Here is a 25,299-nt window from a genome sequence, read left to right on the forward strand (position 1 = left end):
GGTTGACTGACCCATGGTGTCACTGTGTCTCATGGGCCTGTGACCCATGGTGGATCCTTTACTATTTAAAGACAGGCAAGCAGGGTGGTGGTGGTGCACCCCTCTCTAATCCCAGCACTCAGAAGGCAGAGGCAGATGGATCTCTGTGAGTTTGAGGCCAGCCTGGTCTAAGGAGAGAGTTCCAGGACAGCCAGGACAGCCAGGACAGCCAGAGCTACGCAGAGAGACTCTGTCTCAAAAACCCAAAAATTAAATAAAAAATGGTCACCTATGAATGGATAACCCAGTCTTCTTGAGGACACATGAAGAAAACCCGCCGAAGCCTCCCAATGCCCTCAATCTTTGCTTCCCTCCAACTATATCCTGAACCAATTCCTGACAGACCAGCGCTCAGTCTCCTTCCCGCTGGCAGAGTACACATCATGGAAATGCCCTCCAACCAGCGACCAGCCCAACCCCAGGGCACCGGGCGGTGGGGGATGGGAGTAGGGGAGAACATCTCTCCCACAGCCCTCATCCAGCTGAGGCCCTCCCCTGGGTCAGTCTGTTGCCTAGGCAATGGCTCTCTGAGGAGCAACTGGCATTAACTCTTTGATAACTAGGGACAGCAGCTCATTCTGTGGAAGAGGTTGGGATGGACGTTCCCCAGGAGAGGAGATACGACACTGCCTGTCATGGTCCCTCAAACCTGGAATCTTTAGAGTCGTTGTGAGGTGGAGAGGGGCCTCAGAGGCAGAGAGCAGAAGTCACAAAACATCATCCACCTGACCCCTTCGTCCGAGATCGATTAGTCACTGAAGTCACCTTAGCTGACTAGTCTTGTCATCTTTAGAAGATTCTTTGCCCTCTGGCTTGTTCACTTTAAGAACTCCAAGCTTGAGGCTGGAGAGATGGCTCAGTGGTTGAGAGCACTGTCTGCTCTTCCAGAGGACCCAGGTTCAATTCCCAGTATCCACAACGGTTTGTAAGTTCCAGGGAATCCAACACCCTTACACAGACATAGATGCAGTGAAAACACCAATACACATAAGATACAAAGAATGATAAAGAACTCCAAGCTTAAAGCAATGGCTGACACGTGGGAGCTACTTGAGAAACGGGTTCCAGAAAAACAAGGGTGAAACACAAGAGAAGGTGTTGGGGCAACAGTGTCTCTGACCTAGGGAGGCAGCCAAGGGCAGTCATGTGCTGATTACCGTACAGCACCAGCTATAGCTGGAAGAGGAATAATCTAGAAGTGTTTCTGCCAGGAAGAAAAGAGTAACAGGCTCCACATGGTAGCGAGTAAAACCAAACCCTAAATAAATGCGGACATTGGAAGGTACATTATTCTCTGGGAAACAATAAACTAAAGTCAACGATTAAAAAGTCTTGGGCTCATTATGAAGTGATTTAACACTCAGCACAGTTTAGCATAAGAAAAGGAGAAAATCCACTTGATCTTGCAAAGGCATTTCTCCTGCCATCAAGAGAGTGACCTGGCAGAACAGAGGCTCCGGCCCAGCACCGCTCCGTCCTGAAGAAACAGTACTTTCCTAACATTTACTGAGTGCCTAAGTGCCTTTTGTTTTGTTTTGGTTTTTGGTTTTTGGTTTTTTTGAGACAGTGTTTCTGTCTGGCCTCCAACTCATATAGATCCACCTGCCTCTGCCTCCCGAGAGCTGGGATTAAAGACAAGCGCCACCACAGCATGACACTAGGTAGGACTTTATGAGTTTTGCATTTAATGTGCCTGATCCTCAGCTTGCTGGAGTACATGTGATAGTTGCCCCTGCTTTTCAGATTGAGAAAATGAGGCATGAGCTGCCAGACCAGTTTTCTGAGGTTTAGTGGATGGGATACGAGCAGGGTTTACACCCAGATTCTCACTCCCTTCCCAGAGCTGCCTCCAGAAGCCCTATCATCCAATCCTCAGGCCCTTCTTGCAAAAAAGCAAATGATATCACCACATACATAGATGTAACATGCACACGTGTGCACACACTGTCCTGGAAACGGGTACAATGCCACAGGTAGCAAAGCTGCCCCATGCTGGGGAGCCGATTGGCAAGGCTAGAGCAGGGCTTACCTTCCTGCAGTCTTTGCAGAACACAGAGGCACTGCCCAGGAAGCCCAGCGCCTCCCCGCAGAGCAGACACTGGGAGAGGCCATTGCCCATCACGTTCCGCTGCATCGTCTCCAGCCGTTCCACCAGGCGCCTGCAGCACAGGACACAGGGTCAGAGGGAACCTGCTTCCTGGCCTTAACCTGAAGGCTGCTTGGGCACAGCTGCTGTTGGGGTCGGAGGGTATGTGCTGTTCTTCCCTTCCACTGGCTAACTCCCAGTCACTCCTTAACTCGCCATCAGCTGGGCACCTAGGATGTGCAGGACACCGAGGATAGCGTAGCAAACAGGCAAGACAACACACAGCCCTCTTGGAACTTAGGTTCAACAAAGGGGGAAATTCATGAGCAAGAAAACAAGCCCAGAGTGAGGGGACAAGATGACAAATGAGGGACCAGGGGTACAGTAGATGGAGGTCAGAGAAGGCACTTTGAAAACACAAGAGTGCAGAGAGATGTCCCAGAAGCCAGAGAAGGGCAGAGGGCTAAGGCAGACCCTGGGTATTTGCAGGCTGGAGTTTGGTTTCAACCCAGCACTTAGGGTGGCACCAGACCACAAAACAGACTTCCTGAGGTAGCACTGTGGAGGCCGAGACAGCGACCTGCTGGCTGAGGGTATCCAAAAGTGCTTCCACAGCACAGGGGAGCCTGTAGAATCTCCTGCAGCCTGCTCCCAGCTCACTATCAAGTGTGGAGCTTGGAGCCCTGAAGTGGTGGCGGGTGTGTGTGTGTGTGTGTGTGTGTGTGTGTGTGTGTATTCATTGCTAGCCCAGAGCCTGGCAGGGACCCTTGGGGAGGAGATCTGTAAGGAGCCAGGTTAGATTGAAAAGAAGAGAGACACAGCCGTTCTGATGTAAGCCCTATTTGCACTGACACGATAATGACCTGTCTATGTGATTGAGGCTCATACAAGAAGCCATTGGCACAGCAGTCATCTTTCTAGTGGGGCCATCGCCTTCTAAAGCTGCCTTTCTACTGTGTCTGATTTTAAAAAATGATCATGGAACTAATGGAAAAAGATGAACAGAAAAATAACAAGATCAGAACAAACCGAGCTCCTGCCCAAAGTAGCGGAGTGCAATCAATCGCACTTTCCTACCCAAGACCTTCCAAATCAAACAATAAAAAGACACACCAACACATTGGATGACCGAGTCCTAGCCAAGAACACACTGGAGGGCGCCTCCTGCTGGGCCCAGTGCGTGATTCAATGTCAACCTCCACTTGAGTGCATCCCTTGGCTGAGCTGCAGCTGGCAGGGGGGTATACAGAGACCAAATCCAAACCGCTCCCTGGGCTCATTCCCATACGCCTGGGGTCCTGGATCAGCACAACCCCCAGCTCCCAGCTGTCTACGTTCCATGGGGCCCAGATGAGAAGCTCACTGTCTATGACTGGTACACCGCAGACCCCCTGCACCCTCCCTGCTCAGTGCTCTGGCTTCCTTGCCGGAGCCGCTGACTGGCTCACCCGATCCTCTGCTGCTCCAGGATGTCCAACCGCTCTGCTCTCTGGATGACCTGCAGGATGACCTCCAGTTCTCCGGGACTCAAACACTGGCTCCTCCTCTGCTTCTCCGTCTGGTATGTGTGCACAGACCAGCCTGTCTGCAGCCTTGGGAGAGAACAGCACTGCTGGAGGCAAGGCTGCCCACTACAGCAGTATCCCAGCGTACCCCCAAAGCCCTCATGAGAATGGTGTAGACACTGCCTGGACACTGTGGTCCAGAGTCCATAATGAGAATCCCTGTAAGATATGGATATGTGCCCATCACTGATGTCAGCATTGCTAGAAGTCTTGCAATGTGGGACCCACCGTTTCTCCGTCTGGTAGGGGAGTCTTAGAGGGCCAGGCACTATCCTGTCTGGTCCTAGCCCCCTCCTTACCTTTTACCCTGTACACCCCTCACACTCTTCACTCAAACCATACCAGCCTCCTGTCAGGGCCTCTCCGTATGCCCTGCTCCTTCAACTCCAGGACCTTTGCATGCGCTTTCTTACTTGGAAGTTTCCCCATATCTCCTCGTAACATTTATTTTTCTGGGTCAACAGAAGCGTCATACTCAAAGGGAAGCCTCTCTCGGTCCAGTACACAGTTATAACCCCACCCCCACTCCACTGCCAATCATCGCCATTAAAAGAACTGCATATCCCTAGGTACCACACAAGTTTCACCTCTCCCTATCTCGGCTTTAACTTGAAGGACCAAATGAGTTCAGGAACGCTCAGTGGCACCGGGGTGCCTGGTAGGAAAAGTGTGGGTTGGAAAACCCTCCAAGTTTCCTAGGGGACCCACTGGACTCAGCCCCCAACTCCGCAGTGGGGTGTCTGTACCACTGTCCCTCAGACACACACCTGGAGAAGACACTGACACTGGCTTTTCTGAAAGCCTATGACAGCTCTCAGCAGCTGCTGAACAAGAGCTTCAGCTGGGGATGAAGGGGACACTGGAGGGTCAAGGGACAGCTGGGCTCTTGTACATAATACAAGAGCTGAGGTCTCCCAGCAACATGAGCCCTGCCAGGGAGGGCACCTCATTGGCTTGGTATCAGAGGAGATGGTAAGAGGTACCAACCTCACCCCTTGTCACTCTCCCTGCAGGGGCGGGGTGGGAGGGGGCTGAGGTACCCAGATGGAAGGAACCAGTCACCTGTGGAGCAAAGATGCTCACATGCCACACGTGACACCACTCTTCCTGAATGTGACAGATTAATTTTTCTATCCACCTTTGATGTCGCAGCTCTGTCCCCTGCAGGCTCATAATGTCTAATTGCGAATTTCTTAAACTTGGTCCCAGCTGGGAAATGCTGGCTCCTGGTACTGACACAGTCTAGGAGCTGCAGGGATGCTCCTGGCCTATCGGAGTCAGGGACAGCACCCACCAGAGAGCTGAAAGAGACTAAGAGGAAAAAGGGCATCTGAGAGGCCCAGCCACAGGCGCACTCTGGGTGTGTAGTAGGGGAGGGTGCAGGCCCAAACGTAACGGAACGGTCACTGGGATGAGGGTTAACAAGAAAATCAAGATGCCCCCACCAAGGGGACACAAGGGAACCACAGAGGGGCAGAGACCCTGCTGAAGGGGAGGGGAGGATGCTGTGGGCCAGCTGTGGTCTTTGCCAAAGGGAATCATTCATTCAGGGAGCAGCCAAGACAGTCAGTGACGGGAGCAGAACCAATGAAGATGCCTTGTTCCCTGTGGATTGTTGTGATAGAGCACAGGTTTGGGGGTCAGCTGAACTGAGATGTGGGTCACAAACCAGCCATTCACAAAAGATATGGGCAAGGTGTGCAGGCCTCACTTTCCTTATCTGAGAAATGGGAACGAGTTTGTTCTACATAGTGGATAATTAATAAACAAGGGCCAAGAGTGGTGTGCATTTGCAGCCACCTCTCTCCAAACTTCCTCCTGGGAATAAACCTCGCAAAAGACTGGAAGGAAGGCGGCAGCAAGAGGAGAATGAGGGGCATCCTAGCAGGCCACAACGCTACTCACTTGGCTCTCAGAGCAAGCTGCCGATCGTTGGGGCAAACCCACTGGTCATTTCCACTGCTGAAGATGGTGTCAGCCATGGCTGGGAGCACGGCCCAGGGCAGGAGTCACATCTGAGACAAGAAGGAAAGAGCATGTCACCGGCTGGTGAGCTGATGGCAGACGGGACCACCGGCGGGCGCTGCACTCATTCCTCCAGCGAGGCCTCAGTCAAAGCTCGTTTTCCAAAGCCTTGGAATCCTGACTGGGTGACTAGGTATGCTCATGACGGAGTGACCAGAATAGATGGGACATCAGAGGGTGAGAATCAGAAAGTTGAGAAGTCATGCTCTCAGCAACTTTCAACTCGGCTGGCCAGCCCGCAGGGCATCCAACCCCAGCCCTTTCCCACACAGCACACTGCCCTGAGCTCCCCCTCGAGGGACAGGCCGGGGAGGAGATAACAAGACACTGAGGCAAGCTCCCGATTCCCCCTCTCCCCACACTGAACCAGAATGGCAGCTCATAGCCCCTATGCTCTGCTCCCTAAGAGGTCCCCACCAAAGCCACAGTGTTCTTCAGAGGACAAGAGTAGCAGTCAGCACATCTACTAGACAGTTTTAAAAGTCATTGTACACAAGGGCTATCCTTGAAAATCCTGCAGGAAAGGACCCTTCTCTAGAACCTGATGGTTCAACATAAGTAGTATGGCTTAGCTGGCTTTTTATGAGTTACTGAACTAACTCAGCCTGCCTATTATGAAGATGTTGCTTGTGCCTTCTAAGGGGAGCGAGGGGGGAGGAGGAGGGAGGGAGAGAGAGAGAGAGAGAGAGAGAGAGAGAGAGAGAGAGAGAGAGAGAGAGAGAGAGAGAGAGAGAGAGAATGTATGCTCATGCACATGTGTTGGGGAGATGAACTTGGGTCAGTGTGCACTAACTCCAAGTGACTTAACCAAATCTCATCCTGTGGATTGCAAATTCAGAACCCTTCTATGGTCTATAAAATAAATACTGAGTAGGAAAATTGGAGAAGTGGATGACTAAGTAGTTAAGAGGACTGACTGCTCTTCCCGAGGACCCAAGTTTGATTCCCAGCTCCCACATGACGGTTTACAGACAACTCCAATCTCAGAGGGTCTGGTGCCCTCTTCTGGCCTCCAAAGGCACTGCTAGCATTGTAGTCCACAGATACACATGCAGGCAAAACACATACATAAAAATAATTTTTAAAAACACTGAGGTTGGATCAGGTGGGACAGTGCTGTCATCAGGCTTTGTCCTATTTTCCAAGCTTACCAATTGATTTGGGGTGATTTCTTCTGAGAAGGGAGACCCTACAGGAGCCTTGCTTGGAGACCAATGCACGGACATTAACTCAGAATAAAATTCTGTGCTTATTGAATTCCTTCTGCCGCAAGATGAAAGTTGTATGGATGCTTCAATTCTATCTTTACTGGTCAGAAACACAATTACATACATTTTAACACACTTTGGGCTTTGCATTCCTCATCGCTATTCAATACAATATCCCGATATTATAGCAACGTGTTAAAAACAAACATTTATAAGCTACCAATAAAGTTATATAACTGAATTAAGCAGTGGGGAAAATTGAAGCTGGAAATGTGTTTGCTGTTTCCTCAGTATGTTAACCACAGCCTTGCCACACGACCCAGCGACCCAGGTGTTCTAGAGGACTGAGAACATATGTCCTCACAAGCACATGTGTACAAATGTTCTTAGCCATGCTATTCCTAATAACCCCTAAGGCAAGAACAACTAAAACAACCATCAACCGATAAAGGTATAACATATGTTCTATCCATATGAAGAAATGTTATTTTGCTATTTAAAAAGTTCTCAGAGCTGCTCTAACATGGCTGAGCCCTGAAGACAGTGAGCTGAGTGGAAAAGCCAGGCTCGCACAGAGATCACACGCCATATGACGCTGTCTATGAAAGAGTCCAGAAAAGGCCAGTTTATGGAGGCAGATTAGTGGCCATTAGCCGGCACAAGAGGACAGTGACAGCTAATGTAGGATGGTGAAAACATTCTGGAATTAGATAGGAGTGATGGTTACTATATGTGATTTCCAATTCATTAGACATTACAAAAACAGTCTTTGGGGGCTGACGAGATGGTTAGGCGGGTAAAGCACTTGCTGCCGAGCCTGGCAACCTGAGTTCAGTCCCCAGGACCCACATAAAGGTGGATGAAGAGAACCAGCTCCACAGTTTCCCTCTGACTCCACATCCGTGCCATGGCATACATCATCTTACACACGCAACGAAAAGTAAAACCTTTGAATGTTCCAAAACATAGAGGCTGTATCTAGTGATATTTTACTGAGAAATCTAAAAATTTCCATTAAAGATATTCCGCTTATTGGGTATTCACACAATTTATGTCTTTTATGAGAAAAGCATGTGTTTTCAAAACAAAGACAACTCATGAGAAAACTGGGATTGTTTTTATATTTTAAATCTACTTTGAAGACAGCTAGGCGTTCTTGTCTGACTTCTCTTTTAACCTTTGAGTTGCTGTTCTGGTGAAGTACATGGAAGGCATCCAGGCTCTCACGGCTGTGAAGGAAGGCGGAGGAGTATTCTAATAGCTTTCCGAGATAATGGTGTGTGCTTTTCGGCACTGAAACTCAACAGATGGCACTTGCTTAGAAACTAGCTCCAGCAAGGCTTCTGAAGCCACATCTGAGCACTTCCTGTTTCTCTGTTTGTGAAAGAGGCCAAGGGTCACATGTTGAGGAAAATAGTCTTGACCTTAAGGATCCCTCAAAAGTGTTGGGGACTCTCAGGGATCCCTGAACCATTCCTAGAGAATTGCTCTTCTAAACCAATGTGGCCCATGTCCATGATGACCACCAGGGGGCAGCACTGTGCTGGTGCACTGTCATCCCACAGGTGGACTTGACTTTCCACCTTGGGCCATACTTCAGGAAAGGACCCCTGGGCAAGCCAGGCACCTCCAGACCTTCTCCCAAATGGAGCCAGTGGAGCCCAGAAAAACAAGGAGTGCAAAAATCAAGTTCACACCTATCGGTGCACGTCTTTAATCCCAGCACTCGGGAGGTAGAGGCAGGCGGATCTCTGTGAGTTCGAGACCAACCTGGTCTACAGAGCAAGTTCCAGGACAGCCAGAGCTACATAGTAAAACCCTGTCTCAAAAAACAAAACAAAACAAAAAGACTAGTTCAAGGGTAATGAGATAGCTTATGGCATAAAGGGCTCTTGCCAGACCTAACGGCCTGGGTTTGATTCCCAGGACATGGTGGAAGGAGAGAACTAGCTCCTTTGGGCTGTCCTCTGACCTCCAAAGGTGTGCTGCAGCATGTGCTGTTCCCCCAAATAAACCATTCAAATGTAAAAATAAAAACAAGAACGTCATGCTCATTAAAACCTTTAACCTGTGTCCCATTCCCAGCCCCTAGCGCACTGTGGGCTTCTCATTTTTGTTTCAGCTTCTGTTAGCTTGTGAACGGCATGGTCACACTGCTACGAGAGTGTGAAATGCATTCCCCTGCTCAAAGTAAATATTTAAGACACACAACTCATATGTTCCTCTTCTTCTTCTTTTTTTCCATTCTAACATTCTGGAAGTGTCAAGAAATGGAATGGTTATGACCCAGGTAGACAGGTTCTACACAAGCTGCCCAGTTTTGCCCCCAACCTGCAGGGGGCGCTAGGCCAAGACCAATGTTTCCAGGGCAGCAACCCAAGTCTGACAGCCCAGTTCCTCTGTGACTGGACACAGAAGGGAGGTGGTCTCTGTGCTCTGCTGGCCACTCTTCAGAAACAGAGGCGTTATCAGGGTGGCCCTGGAAGACAGGAGCAAGCCGGGAGCCTTGGGGCTCTGCACTGGGAAGACCTTACTTTCTGCAGAAGCTTCTAGACTGAAGGCTGTGACAGGTGAGCAGGACAAGCAGAGGAAACGGAGAAGGACCTGGTAATGAAATCCTTACCTCCATGATGGCAGAGAACGGGAGGGAGCTGGGAGAAGGTGGATCCTCCTCATAGCTTCAAACCCGCCCCCGCCCCCAAAACAACTCTAGGGAATAAATGCACTGCCTTCAGGTCACTTCCTAGTGAGACAGTTTTAGGCCACAACCCAGGGAACCCTGAGACTGATGTGCAGCTGTCCTCTGGCCAATTGCAAGTCTACACAGTCTGTGGTGCCCGGAGGCCATTCTGTTCTGTCCTTCCCAACGTAACTACCATCATTCTTTCTGTTAGATGAGAAGAGAGGGTCGGGAGGCCAGCCAGCCATTAAAGGACCACACGGTTACATGTGCTGGTGTGCCAGCCTCAGGTGGCACGCTTCCCTGCTTCCTGTCACTTCCAACCTAAGCAGAGGGTGGCCTTTATGATAGGGAGGAAGATTGGGAGAAAAAGTCCACAGGAGAAAATAAACAAAAATGGGGGTTCGTGCAGATTTCCTAAAGGTGCAGGACAAAGTCAGTGGTCTTCCTGGGGTCTCTGTTTCCCCAAGGGATGGGTGGCCTGCAGGACTGCCCTGTGCCCGAGTCTCTGCTGAGATGCACAGAGCGTGTGTGACACTGCTGCTGGCGGGTCCAGGGAGGGAGGCTAGGGGCTGCTCCACTCCAGATTGAACCCCTGTGCCAGCCCAGTCCACAGGAGCCACTGTAAGACAGTCACATCTATGGGGAGATCAAGAGAGGCGGAGCCATGTCCCTTCCAGAGCGTGGGCCACGGCTCTGGCCAGGCAGGGACACTGGGATGCAAGCCCACAGGTGAGCACGCGCGCAGAGGTGAGCACGCGCGCAGAGGTGAGCACATGACAGAGGTGAGCACACAGAGGTGAGCACATGACAGAGGTGAGCATGTGACAGAGGTGAGCACTGCACAGAGGTGAGCATGTGCGCAGAGGTGAGCACTGCACAGAGGCGAGCATGTGCACAGAGGTGAGCACATGACAGAGGTGAGCACGTGACAGAGGTGGCTCAGAATAAAGGCCAGAGACAAGAGCACAGGGACTGCCGTTCCCACCCTAGGCTGCGGCTGGCACCTCAGAAGGCACAGCTGCCCATCCTTCACACAGAGCAGCCTCAGGACAGATGGATGACAGGAAGGGCAATTTGAAAAGGCCCATTTTAGGAAGCTGCCACAGAGCCAGCTTGGGTGTGCCAAACCTCTTGGGGCTGAGCTAGCTGCCAGCTCCCTGACTTGGAAGCCAATTAAAGTCCCCCCCTGCCCAGTGTCCCCCATCCCCTAAGCACTTCTCTGCTAAATTGTATACATACCACCCAACATGCCTGCCCTGCTCCTCTAGAGAGAGCCTTGGAAGACTATGGCTCACACATTCTTAAGCGTTCAAGGCTAGCCTGAGCTACATTAGAAGCACCCTGCCTCAAAAACACCAAGGGCTAGTAGTGTATCTCAGTGGTAGTGAGCCAGTCTAGTGTGCACACTCAAAGCTCATGAGTCACTGCCCAGCAGTGTGCGCGCGCGCGCGCGCACACACACACACACACACACACACACACACACACACACACACACACACACACACAGACTTGGGGCCTCACAGCTTCCATCAATGGTACTGTGTGTGCTAAATGTGTGTCCTGCCTATTTGTTACTAACTTATGAGGGAACAAAACAAGGGTTCATAGAAGGTGAGGAAGCGGGAGGGTAACCCTACCTGTCCAGGAAGAAGGGCAGAACTAGTCTGGAGGGGAACAGAGGGAAATGGATATAAAGATGACTGTGTGGGGCTCTGGTCACTTCCTCTATTAACCATAGAGAGAGCACACAGGGTCTCTAAGGTCATCTTAGCTGTGACAGGTAAGAGCCTAGAGAGGCATGTGTGAGTGTAACATGCACAGTGGCTGTGCATGTCCAATGGACCAAGACTGCTGCTGCTGGTGGGGTCTCAACCCTGTAGATTGGCTCAGGGGTCCTTGCCTGACCGCAATGACATCTCTAGCCCCTCTCTGCCTATACTGTGGCTCCTGCACGTCCAATGGACCCAAGTCAAGACTGCTGCTGGTGGTGGTGTCTCAACCCTGTAGATTGGCTCAGGGGTCCTTGCCTGACCGCAGTGACATCCCTAGCCTCTCTCTGCCTATACTGTGGCTCCTGTGTCCTCTCCTCTCTAGTCCCTGTTGCCAGGCACAGGGTCTGCTGCAGTGGTTGCCTGCTAAGCTAAGCTGTGTTTCATGGAGAGACGGCTCTTCCCAAACAAGACACTTAGCTAAAAAAACAAAAAAGCCAGAAATGCAAAGAGCGGACAGGACAGGCACTAGCCAGGCTGTGGCTGGTTGGTTCAAAGGCAGTTTGTTTCTCGTTTCCCTAGGGGTTGGCTGCCACGTGGCAGTGGGTAACTCTGACAAATCAGCTTTTTCCCTGGAGGGGCTGAGGCACCCACAGGCCCTTTCAGGGCAGCAGCTGCCTCCTTGCGGCTCTCATCCTGTATTGGGCACCACAAGCTGAGCAGAGACTGCATCCAGTAGACACAGAGGCGCTATGGGTGCTGAGGGCAGGCAAGGACAGGAGTGGCTTATGCCAACTTCTTGAGAAAATTCCTAGGGCACAGAGAGTTCATAAGCCCCTGGAAACTTTCGGAGCAAGATCTGTAAAAGCAAACACTGTGTAGCCGAGTGATCAGGTTCTCTCCAAAGTTAAGAGCTGGTCATCCTGGGTGTTCACTGCCCACGTCCCCAGGGGACCTGTCCCCATTGAGAACTTCATGCCCTGGACTCCATGGGATGTTGTATGACAAAGAAGAAGCAAGAGCCAGAGAGTTGTTTCAGTGCCTCCAATCCAAGTCCGACAACCTGAGTTTGATACCCAGGATCCGAATGACAGAGAGAACCATCTCCTGTAAATTGTCCTCCGACCATCACATGCAGGTGCTGCCTCCCCTCAACACACCCAAAAGAAAAAGCACCAGAAACTTACTCCTCACTCCTCCCCCATGATGAAGCTCAGCATCTTAATGAAGTAAGGACCTTCCGTGTTTCGCTAAGGATTTACACACAGGTCTTAAGTAAAATTGGGTTCTTGTTGTCTACCCTGTTTATTCAGGCTACTACTACAACCTGTGATTTCCAATACCCTTGGCATTATGACACCAGAGCAGTCTAGACATAGTTCATCATCTGGGACACACTGGTGACCTCCGAGTTTTCCCTATACACTGAACACAAAAGAGGACACCCTGAAATAGCCATCTTAGTGACCATCTCTGATGAGTTCCTTAGGGCAAATTCTCAAAGGAGATGCGGAGTGGGCATTTTTGGGAAACACATTTTGAGTCAGCTTTTATACAGCAGTGTTCACATCCGCTCAAAGCTGTGAGCTGCGGGCCTCGTGCCTGCTCTCTCCCAAGTGTGTCTAGAACTGTCCATCAGGAAATATCTGCTGGAAGCAGCAAGATACCATTAGCTTAATATCAATGTTGCATTTTCTGAAGGGCCTACCTATAGATCTTCAATTAATTGTATTTAAGAGTATATGACTATCCCAAAGTCCCTTCATTGCAAAATCCTTGCATCCACTTTAAAGAAGGCTTCTGGTTCCTTAGCTCGAAGTTGGTAGGACCAGTGCTGGCTTCAGCATCTTGGTTGATGGGCCTTGGCAGGTACTGTAGCAGCTAGCCAGCAGGGTGCTCTATAAACAGGAGTGAGGGCTAGGGGCACCGTTCAATGGTAACGTGGACAAATAAGGCCCTATACTGTCAAAACAAGCAGGACTCCCAATAGGAAAGACTTGTGTCCTTCCCACCATGGGCCCCAGAAACACTGCTGCCTGGTCCTCAGCCTCCTAACTCACCATAGCTATGCCAGGTAACATATACCGTACCTAGAGGGCAAATCTACCTGCCCTTGGAGAAGCATGACATACTCACAGAGCCCCTGTCCCACTCAGGGCCTGGGAGGGGCCACAGGCCCAAGAGACAGCTTCTTCCTGCTCACTCTCTCTCTCTGAGATGTTCAGTTCTTTTATTTCTTCTCAGGAACCTTTTTGATGATGCTATCTAGCCTGTGAATTCCAGAATGTGTGGAGAATGTGAGCAGGGGATAGACTCTGAGCCTAAGACCAGATGATCTGCTTGGCCAGGGTCTGCCTTGATGACGTCACAAGTGAGAAACATTCCACCTCCACCCCATGCACACAGGGAGAAACGCATCCCAAGTCAGGCCACACCATCTTCATGTGAGAAGGAAGGAAAACAACACGGGAATGAGAACGAGGCAGGCGGTGGGACCTGAGAGCAAGCCCTGTCTGGTGGGGGCGCCCACTCACAAAAGGCGATTGACAACCAGCCAGGGCAGGCCCTGCCTCCTAACAGCCACTTAGAGAGAGATCTGAGTCATTGACTCTTGATGCTTAAATGAAACACATGGCCCAGCCATGGGTGGCAGAACCACCCAGATGACAGGTTCCGGGTTCCTTGTAAATGGTTGTGTCTAGGGATGGTTGTTTTGCATATTAATGTAGCAATACATAATGCATACAAATAGTATTTGGCAAATAAAACCTTTTACCTTGACCTTACTAGGTCAGGCTTGATTTTCCACTTGTGGAAAAAAACAAAGGTGTACGTGGAGGAAGTAAATGTGAGACAAAGGTCCCTCCCTGATCACATGACAAAGGACAAGTCCCAAGAAGCAAGGTAGGAGGGCTAGAGACAAAGCAGGCAAAGTCCTCACACTGAGTGCAAAATCTGAGCCGGCACCCAGAGAGCTGTGTAGTAACCTAGTCCCCATCCAGCCCCCACAGGAAGAATTCTGTGATCCATTAGTCATGTCTGCCCTGGTGTGGGAGGCAGAGTGGGTGCACATTTGCTGTTGTGACATCTGTCAACCCCAAGACAGGCAGCTGTGCATAGACTGAGGGTGACAGAGGAGGAGATGGGGGAGGGGTCGTCTCAGGGAGGGAGGAAAGGCTGGGACAAAGAAAACAATACTTGCCCCTGCCCTAGTGCTTGCTGAGGCCTTGGACACTGTGTGAAAGCCCTTCACTCTACACCAGGCATTAATATTCCAGGAATCCTTAGCAACGAGCCCTGACATCTGCTCTGTTACTATGATGCAGGGAAACAGGATGATAGTTACAAGATGGGGTGAGCCTAGATAGCAACATCTCCACCTGTCACGCTGTGCTGGGAGGAAGGAAGACTCAAACAGGAGGCTTGGAGGTCTTCAAGGCCCATCCTGAACCCAGGAGCACGGCTCACTCAGAAGCATCTTGGAATGACACGAGGATTCAAGATAAGAGTCCCAGGGAAGCACGTGTCTGACACTCATTTGTCTCCTGCCAGATCTGCCTTTCTGGGGGACCCCCCTTCCTCCCAGCCCCAGGTGGCCGCCCCTCTTCTTGCCAGCCTGTGGCAGTGCTTCCTAATCAGACTTCAGGCTCCTAGGACTCACACGCTAGCCCTTCCTGTGGAACCAGAGATCTTCCATAGTAGCATAGGTCAGAGTGTGCTCAAAAACGCCTGCGGCTCCACACTACCACAGCACAAAACACTCAAGCTGCACTCGAAAGAGTCCACCATCCAGTCAGAACACTCCTGGAGTTTTACCTATTACCACATTCCTTTAAAAAAAACATCAGATTTTGGGTACTAGAATTCAGACACATTCCAGGTGCTCAGCCTTGTCCCCCACAGCCTTCCACAGAGGACATTTTTTGATGATTTGAGACCAAGGTCTCACTGTGTAGCCCTGGCTGTCCTGGAATTCACTATGTAGACCAGGCTGGCCTCGAACTCACAGAGATCCACCTGCCTCTGCCTCCCGAGTGCTGCGATTAAGGGCACATACCACCGCCTGCTGACTCTTAAATATATATTTGTGTGTATGCGTGTGCGCAGATATGTATGCGGGCACAAGCATGCTCAGCATGCTTGCAGAGGACCACTGTGGTAGTCACCTCTGCTTCCACTGTGTCTGAACGCAGATCATCAGCTTGGCAACAAGCACCTTTACCCAGTAAGCCATCTCACTAGCCCTTTTATGTCCCCTCTTTGCGTGTGGTGCGTGCATGTGGAGTATGCATGTGTGGGTATGTTTGCATGGCTTGTGTGGGACTGTACATGCGTGTGGAGGCCCGAAGTTGGTGTCAGGAAACATTCTCTATTGCCCTTCTGCCTTATTTAGTGACGCAGACCTCTAAAACCCAGAGCTCACCAAATATGGCTGGCTGGACTCCCTGGTCAACTTGCTCTGGGGGCTTACCCGTCTCCATTAACTCCACCTGTAATTCTCCTTCTGAGGTTAGAATTACAAGGGGGTCTCCATGCCCATTTAGCATTTATACAGGTTTTTGGATCTGTACAGCAAGTATTTAATCATGGAGACATCTCCTAGGCTCATGTTTAAAATTTTTTAAAGTTGTTATTATTTCTCCTTCCCTTCCCCCCCCCCCGCGCGCGCGCGCGCATGTGTGTGTGCGTGTGTGTGTGTGTGTGTGTGTGTGTGTGTGTGTGAAGTCCACCTGGCTTGTGCACTATTTGACTTTACAGCTAACCCATCTCACCTGGAACATTCTCTTCCTACAGATACCCAGCCCCATCTTCTCTGTAATTTCTCTCCCTCTATCCAGTATTTGGCCTGACCCTGCCTTGCTTCTGTACCCTCCAGGTTCCTTGTGTCTGCTGTCCCCATGAAGACAACTCTGGAGATGTCCTTAGTGTCCCTGGACTAGCACAGTACCTGAACACGCTGAGTCTGGCACACCTTCGCTAATACACCACAGCCCACAAAGCAAGACCTGGCCAGCCATCTTGCCTCCTCTCCATCCATCTAGTGCCCCAGCCAAGCCTAGACCTGGCTCTGGGTGGGCCTCCTTCCTGTCCTACCTCTGGCCAAATGGCAAGGTGGTTCACACCAACTTGAAACTCAGAAAGGACCTGGACGTTTGAGGAATGATCAATGACACATCCAGGTCCTAGGTCAGTTAACATCAAAAATGACAGATGACACAGCAAGGTTAGCTACAGAAGAGGAACCAGACAGCAGGCAGAGTGATGTGTGACATAATACGAAACACGCCCTGTAAAAGTGGCAGGGTGCCATTTGGAATTATTAATGAAGAAAAGCTGGAGTTTATAAAGAGAAGGACATTTGTTTATTTGCCCTCCCCACTTCTTTCTTTGAGACAAGGTCTCTCTCTGTAGCCCAGCACACAACACAAGCCGCCTTCAACCTCATGGCAATCCTCCTGACTCAGTCTCCTAAGTACTGGGACTATAGGCATGAGCTACCACACCTAGCTTTAAAAACATGTTTTAATGGGCTGGTAAAATGGCTCAGTGGGTGAAGGTGCTTGCAGCCAAAGCTGAGGACCTGATTTTGATCCCCAGCTCCACATGGAACACAAAACTGATTCCTTCACGCCACCCTATGACTTTCACATAAATACTTTCAGATGTGTGCCCCATCACACACACACACACACACACACACACAAAATAGGATTTTAAAAAAATTTATGGCCAGGTGTGACCATACACACCTTTAATGCCAGCACCCAGGGGGCAGAGGCAGATAGATTTTCATGGATTCATGGACAGCCTGGTCTACACAGTGAATTCCAGGTCAGGCAATGCTACACAGTGAGACACTGTCTTAACAAATTGGAAGGGGGGGAGGCTTAAAGATTTTAATACACTTAAGCACAGATATGAAGAGAGGAGGAGGCAGATGACATGTAAAAAAGTGACAGCAGGAATCCTAGACTTGGCACAGGTTTCTCAGGAGAGTGAGGAACTTAGTTCTCCAGTCACCTTCAGAGGAAGGATTCAGGCAGGTAAACAGATGAGAGCGCCTTACCTATCCCCGAGGTCCCTGCACAGTTTCTTCCAGGCACTGTCCCTGCACCCCGTGGCTGTGGCGGGGCTCCTATGCCTGTGCCCTGACACACCCATCCTGACTTAGTCACAAAGCAAAGGGTCTGTCATTGTCCTCTCACCCAAGCAAGACAGAGCAGCACGTGGTCCCGGCCCAGCAGACTCACTGGGTGCTGACCGCACCAAGCCCCAGCAGCAGCAGCTCAGTTGCTGGGGGCCTGGCAGAGGCAGCTCTCCTCCGTTATCCTGCAGACCTCCCACGAGTACTCACAAGACACCCTAATATAATGGTGGTGGTGTCTATTTAGTCCTTGGATCCTTTAAGGAGCTGGGATGCCCAGGCCAGTGACCCCCAAACTCCTGCCTACCTCTCTGTCTAACTTGAAACAAAAGCTTTTCATCTTCCCAAGGTGAAAAGCTTGCACCTGAAATGAGATGCGAAATATCTTCCTTCTTCCCTGGCTTTCAAGCCACAAGCTCTGCCCACGCATCCCCAGAGGCACAGCTTGATTTTGTCATTTCTAAAAAGCCTGACAGGGGCAGGTAGGAACACTCGGATCATGACAATCACAAGGTAACTATGTTCCTTGGGCAAGCATCCCCCGTGAAGGCACAGGAATGAGGCCGTGCAAACTGGTGCAGGCCAGCGTAGGCCACCTTGCAGGCCCAAAGCAGCACTTGTTCCTGCTGGCACCAGGCCATAGCTGTGTCCTAGGGGTGCTGCCACAAAGTTGCTAGAGCAACCCTGAGAGCAGGGGATGTGCAGTGCTGAGTGTTGTCTGCAGCCTCAGGCTCATAAGGTGTCTGTCACCTGTTTGCCACTGGAGCCTGCTAGTTCCTCAGCATTCCCAAGCCTGAAGCTGCAGCCCTCTGAGTTCTGTCTGCACTGCAAGGGGTTCTTGTCTGTCTGCCTGCCTGCCTGCCTGCCTGCCTGCTTTCACACAGCTGTCTTCTTTCTCCTCTCTTCCTCTCCCCACTCCTCCTCCCTTGTTCTCCCTCCCCAGTGCTGAGTCAAGATTACAGTGCTACCCCTGGGCTATCATAATCCCAGCCTCAGTCTGACTTTTCCCCTTTTTCTAGGAACTGAGCCTGAGACTCTTTAATCTACATTCCCAGCCCGTGTTCTCTTTGTTTTGTTTTTGTGGCAGGAGCTTGCTTATAGCTTGCATATAGCTCAGGCTAGCCCAGACTAGCCTGGAACTTGCATTCCTCCTCCTCAGCCTCCTGAGTATTGGGACTACAAGTATGTTGGAATCAGACAACATCTCACTCCAGAAGGCTTTCAATCTAATAATTACAACTGGAATGACTCTATTTCTAAGTAAAAGCCACATTCTGAGGCACCGAGAGGTAGGGCATCAATATATCCTTTTGAGGGACACAGATCAGCCCACAACACATTAGGATAACAGAGCCAATCTTGTTACGGGAAATCTTTTTTTTTATTAATCTACAACTGAATATTCCATTTCCTTTCATTATGAATATAGCTGGCACATCATGGTCACATTTGTGGTGTCTTAATCATAATATCAGATATTTTCCCAACAGTATAGAACAGCAAATATCTCAAAATGCACTCACGTCTCTCTACTTCAAATGACAGTGATGGGGGCTGGGGGGAAGGCTGTCTGTAAAGTGCCTGCTGAATAAACACGAGACCCTGAATTGACATCTCCAGCACCCACATAAAAAGCAGGGTGCGGATAGCTAGAACATGCTAGGTCCTCTCAGGGGCCTCCAAAAACTGGCTTGAGACATGCACTGAGGTGCATTGATGCTGTGTGTCTGTCCATCCCTGGAGGGGTGGGTGTGCCTGCCCATCTGTGTGTGTGTGTGTCTGTGTACATCTGTTTGTCTGTTTGTGTGTATCTGTCCATGTATGTATGTGTCCGTCCGTGTGTCCGTTCATCCATGTATGTCGTCTGTTGTCTCTATCTACCATTTGCCTGCCTGTGTCTGCCTGCTTGTCTGTGTCTGCCTGCCTGTCTGTGTCTGTCTGTGTGTGTCTGTTGTCTGTGTGTGTGTTTGTGTGTGTGTCTGTCTATGTGTGTGTCTGTCTGTCTCTGTCTCTCTCTCCTTCTCTCTCTCGGTGCCCCTGTGTGTGTCTGTCTCTCTCTGTGTGGGGGTGGGGGTGTCTCTGGGTGTCTGGGTGTCTCTGGTGCAGGTGTCTGTGTGTTTCTGTGGGTGTGTCTTTCTCTGTGGGTGTGTTTTTCTCTGTATGTGCCTCTCTGTGTGTGTATATATGTGCGTGCACCTGTCTCTATATCTGTCTGAGTCTCTGTGGTTCTGTCTGGGTCTCTGTATGTTGGGGGAGGATCTTTGTGTGTGTCTGTGTCTCTGTGCGTGTGTCAGTGTTTGTTCGTGTGTGTGTGTGTGTGTGTGTGTGTGTCAGTGTCTGTCTGTGTGTGTGTGTCAGTGTCTATGTGTGTGTGTGTCTGTTCATATCTCTGTGTCTGTCCATGTCTGTGTGGGGGGGTTGTCCAAGTCTATGTCTCTGTGTGTGGGTATGTCCATGTCTCTGGTGTGAGGGTGTGTCTGTCTGTGCCTCTCTATGTGTGTCCCTGTGTGCATGTATGTCTGTAAGTATGACTCTGTATGCTGTCCATGTCTCTGTGTGTAGGCATGTCTGTGTGTGTGCATGTATGTCTCTGTAAGTAGGGTGTATCTGTGTCTGTGTGTGCCCATCCATGTGTGTCTCTTTCTGTGTGTGTGTCTCTTTCTCGGTGTGTCTGTGGTCTGTGTGTGTGTGTCTCAGTCTGGGCCTATGTGGGTCTGTCTGAGTCTCAGGGTCTCTGGGTCTCTGTGTGTCTCTGTCTCTCCCTCCCTCTCCATCTCCCTGTGTCCCTGTCTTCCTGTGTCCCTGTCTCCCTCTCTTTGTCCCTCTCTGTCATCTCTCACTCTGTCTCAAGTTTTATGATGTAATCTACCTGAACCTGGAACTCACTCTATAAGCCAGGTTGGCCTGGACTTCTCTACAATTCTGCTGGTGCTTCCTGAGTGCTAGGCTTGCAGGTGTGAGCTATCACACCTGGAGCGCTCCATCCAGAAATACAACCTACTTCCATTTTGTGACTTATGGGACCGGATAGGCCCAGGCCAACATAATTTCTGCAAAGGAAATCTGATTTTAGTTCCCACCTGGGTACTACGTATTGAAGGAGCTGGACAAAACTCAACAGGAGGCAGAACCCTCGAAAGGAATCTTCTTTCTCCTCACCTGCCAGGTAGAGGCCTGATGGTCAGCTCCTTGGGGGCTGGTCCTCTGGGTCCCTGGAGTAGCCTCCGTCACCCCTGCCTCTGCAGCTAGAAAGCAGCTCTCAGGTTGTCCTCAGTCCCACCAGGCACTTCTCCATCCTTCTTCTGCCCAGGCTCCTGGCCCCGGCTGTTTGCTTAAAGTCAGCCGCCAAGGCAACCCTCAGCTGACCTAGCCTGCTATCTGCGGGCCAGCTGTCCCCTCTTGTTCCTGGAAACACAAACAGACGTTTCTCTGTTCCAGCTCCAAGGTTAAGTGCCATACTGCCGAGGAGCCAGCTGTCCACCTCTCCGCAGGCTACCTAGGACCCCAAATAAACAAAGATGCCCACCATGACATCCCCAGTGTCAACTGCCTAAGATCCATGCAACAGTGGGGGCTGCCCCAGGAAAGGACCTGGTACAGAGGAAATGAGTAGTGGGAGGGTCCTGGCAAAACCGGCGGCACCTCGCCTGCCCAGCATCTTCAGGGTTTTTAAGATGCTCCCACAAATTGAAAACCGCATGTACACATGTTCAACATGACCCTGAGCTACCAAAGAAAGGCAAAGCAGCCAGCTTCACAGGTGCTGCCTGCCCGCTGGGCATTTGCCACAGGCTGATATCAGGCACTCACAACAAGCCCATGGGGATGATAAGACTGCTATTCTCTCACAGAGACAAAGGAACCAAGCCCAGAGAGCTGCAGCCACTGCCTGGTGCCCATAGCTACCACAAGTGGCCTAATTTGATCTGAGCTGGACTGAGCCCTGGGGCTTTCCCCCCACTTTCCTGCCTCCAGGAAGACCTGGCTGCTGGCAGATGGCACCTAACAAAGGCAATAAACCGGAGGTGGGTGGGGGAGTTGTCAAGCAGCTGCCAAACACTCTGCCAGGGGCTCTCAGAACCTGAGTGGGGCAGGAAGTGGCCAAGGGCCGGAGCACACTAAAGGGGGCTACTGAGGAGGTAGGCTGTCTCAGCTTGCAAGGAGTACACAGTGGCTTGAAGGAGAGGTGCCAGACAGGCAGCGGGGACCTTTGTTACCTTGCTGCAATGCTGCTGTTGTCCCTCTTGAGCCCAGAAATAAGTCTCTGAGAAGACTGCTGCTTCTCCAGACCTCGGTCAGCCTATTATCCAACTCAGGCAGTCTTTAGAGCCCCGCCCCCACCCCCTACCCCCCAATACTCAGTATTTTAGGATCAAGTCCAGTGTCCTCACCTGGGAGTTCATGGCCATCCCCTGGGTTCCACCTCCCCTGCCATGTGTTATCTCTAGACAGGAACAGCTGGTGTCATGCCTCATGCCCCAGTCTGGGCCTCCACTATTCCATACCCACTGCCTCATTTGTGACAATGACAGCATAAGTAACAGCAGAAAGACAATTGAACTTTATGAGAACAAAAAACCTGAGCAACAATATCAAGAATGTGACCAGAGAACTCTCAGAATGGGAGAAAATATTTGCAAACTGTACATGTGAGGCCAGTGTGCCTCTGACCCTGCCTGAGGCTCCAGAGCATGGCCTGGGCTCTCAGCTCCAAGTGGCCAGTTTGTGGGCCTTCCCTTTCCACTTTTGGGCGCTTCCCAGAGAGGGCTGTTTCCATATATACGGGAAGAGGAGCCAGCTAAAGGGACAGGTGATATAATGTAAGGCCACACCAAAAGCCAGTGCCCTGGAGCTGGAAGGATGACGGCTCAGCCGAGGTGTACTGCTCTTGCAGAGGACCCGAGTTCAGTCCCTAGACCCAAGCGGCTCACAACTTCCTGTCAACCCCAGCTGCTGGCGATCAGGTGCCTCTGGCCTTCACTGGCAACTGTACGCATGTGCACATTCTCCACCCCCACATATACATACATACATACATACATGCATACATACAATAAAAAATAAATCCTTAAAAACAAAACAAAACAAAAGAGGTGGGCATGGTGATACAGGTATAATCCAACAAGCCCTCAAGAGGCCAAGGTGACAGGCCCTAAAGTTCTAGGCCAGCCTAGGCCATATAGTGGGAGCCTAACCCAAACCAAAACAGAAGAGGTCAGGACAAAAAAGCTATACCCTCCTCCCAAGGTGCAGGAGTTGGAGCATCTAGAGCTGTGGCCCAAGACCCCTTTGGGTTGTGGGACCCTTTCACTGGGGTCCCATATCAGACACACTGCGTATCAGGTATTTATATCATGATTCATAACAGTAGCAAAATTGCAGCTAAGAAGTAGCAATGAAATAATGTTATGGCTGGGGGTCACCACAACATGAGGAACTGTATTAAAGGGCCACAGCATTAGGAAGGTTGAGAACCACTGATCCGTACTGTTGAGGAAGTTAGAAGCAATGATCAAAATATTAAGTGCTCGGAGGGTACGGTACTTGTCAGGCAAGCCTGGCAACATGAGTTCAATCCCCAGAACTTACACAAAGGAAGCAAGAACTGACTCCACGAAGCTGACCTTTGACACATGCACATTGCACAATTAAGGGCTGGTGAGATGGCTCTGCACATAAAGCCTGGCAACCTGGGTTGGATTCCTGTACCCATATGGCGAAAGCCGAGCACCAGCTCCCAAGTGTGTCCTCTGACTCCACACACACCATGGCACGCACCTGTCCCCTTACACCACAAGAACAAATACATGCAATTGAGTTTTTAAATTCTTTTTTGTTTTTTGAGACAGGGTTTCAAAAAAACAGACATCCCTGTAAGCCAGGTTGACCACGAACTCACAGAGATCCACCTGCCTCTGCCTCCTGAGTGCTGGGATTAAAGGTATCTGATACCACACTTGGCCATAATTTAATTTTTTAAATAAAAAAAGGTATATGAAAGGCAAACAAGCACATGAAAAAATGTTCAAAATCATATCTCAGGACTTACAAATCACAACAAGAATAATACTACACATCTATTTGAACAGCCAAAATCCCAAATCTGACATCAAATACTGGTGAGGAGATTGAGCAACCAGAACTATCGCTGAAAGTGGTGTATGACCACACGGCTCCAGGGACAGACCTAACTGGGGTGAGGGAATGAAGACAGAGAGACAGACACATGGATAGAACGCCGAGATCAGGTGACCTGGGCCCTCTGATGGAGAAATTGCTGCAACCTAATAGCTCAGTGTGTTTATTATATAGAGTTGAACAGAGAAGTGAGCGTATTACATATAGATGTGTCAAGAATCCGGGGCCTTCATACAGATAAACAAGGAGGAGGGGCTTGTGGTACACAGCTGGGTCAAGGGGGCTAGTTTAATTCATCTCAGTACAAGTGGCTACTGAGCAGACTTCAGGCTGCAAACACGAGACTGGGACACCGTGATGAACTTTTCTGAACACCCTGTCAACACTCCCACTCGGACGCCTGAGAAAGGTTTTGCCATCCCTCTGAGCCTCACCCAGGGAGGGCTTTGCCACTCTCTTAGGTCCTTGACGTGGCTATGCCCATGTCGACAGCACACATTGACTCAGACTTCACTCAGGGCTTCCTCTGCTTCCCACAGGTACAACCAATTGGAAAGTTATTTCTTACAGAATTAAACAACAGTAGTCACCCTGCCTACAGGGCAAACATTCCCAGCCCTGAAAGTGGGCGCCTGAACCCACGGACAGCATCAAGACCCCCAGTGATGCCTAAATCCACAGACAGAATTAAACTCTATATATGCTGTTTTCATCCCTATACAGACCAGCCTATGATAGAGCTTAATTTGGAAATTAAGTTTAGCAAAAGGTTAACAACAAACCAGGTGCGGTAGCACATATCTATAACCCCAGGACCTGGGAGGCTAAAATAGGAGGATAGACCAATCGTTGGGTGTTCAAGGCCAGCCTGGGCTACACAGTAAAACCATGTCCTGGGGGAGAGGAGGGAGTTTAACAATACTACTAATAAATACAGGAAGTGCATCAGTAGGTAAGGTGTTTGCTATGCACGTCTGAGCACTGGAGTTCAGATTCTGAGGACTCATGTGAAAAGCCAGTCGGGCCTGGTGACCACCTGTTAGTTAGCCCAGTTCTCAGATGGCAGACATGAGTCAGATCTGGCGCAAGCAGGAACTGGAGAGCTCTTGGTTCATCAAGAAACTGCCTCAGTCAGTGCAAAGTATTTGAGGAAGACACTCAATGTGGACTTCTGGCCTCCACATGAACACTACACATACATACACACTTCTTAAAAATACCACCTGAAGAGACAGCTCAGTGGTTTAAAATGTTTGCTATTCTTCCAGAGGATTCTAGGGGACCCAACTTCAGTTCCCAGCACTCACATCAGGGACTCATCACTGCCTATCCAGGAGATATGACACTCTCTTCTAGATTTCATAGGCACCTACAACACATGACACACACACAAATAAAAATCTTAAAATATTTTAAAGTAAAATTATAACAATATACTATAGTAAAGGGCATATAAATAACCTCCTTGCCCCCCTTTTCAGATCACCATCGGGAACTGAAAATGTTAAAATGAGATCCTGAATAGAACACTAGGAGATTACAGTTTTACTGTACTTTTGTTTAGACAAGAAAATAGGAAAGTTACGCCCACATCCCATTGATATACACACACACATATATATAGAAGCTTTACTCATAATTTGAAAACACCCGAAATAGCCTTCAATGGGTAAACAAAACATGGCAGTCAGCCCTCCA

The 25,299-nt window shown here is 50.1% G+C and overlaps 1 protein-coding gene across 1 annotated transcript in view; it reads right to left on the bottom strand.

Annotated features, from left to right (window-relative positions):
• The window catches only part of Rph3al (rabphilin 3A like (without C2 domains)), a 133,609-nt gene that overhangs the window by 72,686 nt on the left and 35,624 nt on the right, over positions 1–25,299 (bottom strand). The window contains 3 exon segments of the mRNA XM_040749163.1: positions 2,069–2,198; positions 3,574–3,717; positions 5,596–5,705. Coding sequence (XP_040605097.1) covers positions 2,069–2,198; positions 3,574–3,717; positions 5,596–5,672 — 351 coding nt within the window. The 5' untranslated portion in view covers positions 5,673–5,705.

Source organism: Mesocricetus auratus, unplaced genomic scaffold, assembly GCF_017639785.1.
Source record: "Mesocricetus auratus isolate SY011 unplaced genomic scaffold, BCM_Maur_2.0 Super-Scaffold_100007, whole genome shotgun sequence".
NCBI lineage: Eukaryota > Metazoa > Chordata > Mammalia > Rodentia > Cricetidae > Mesocricetus > Mesocricetus auratus.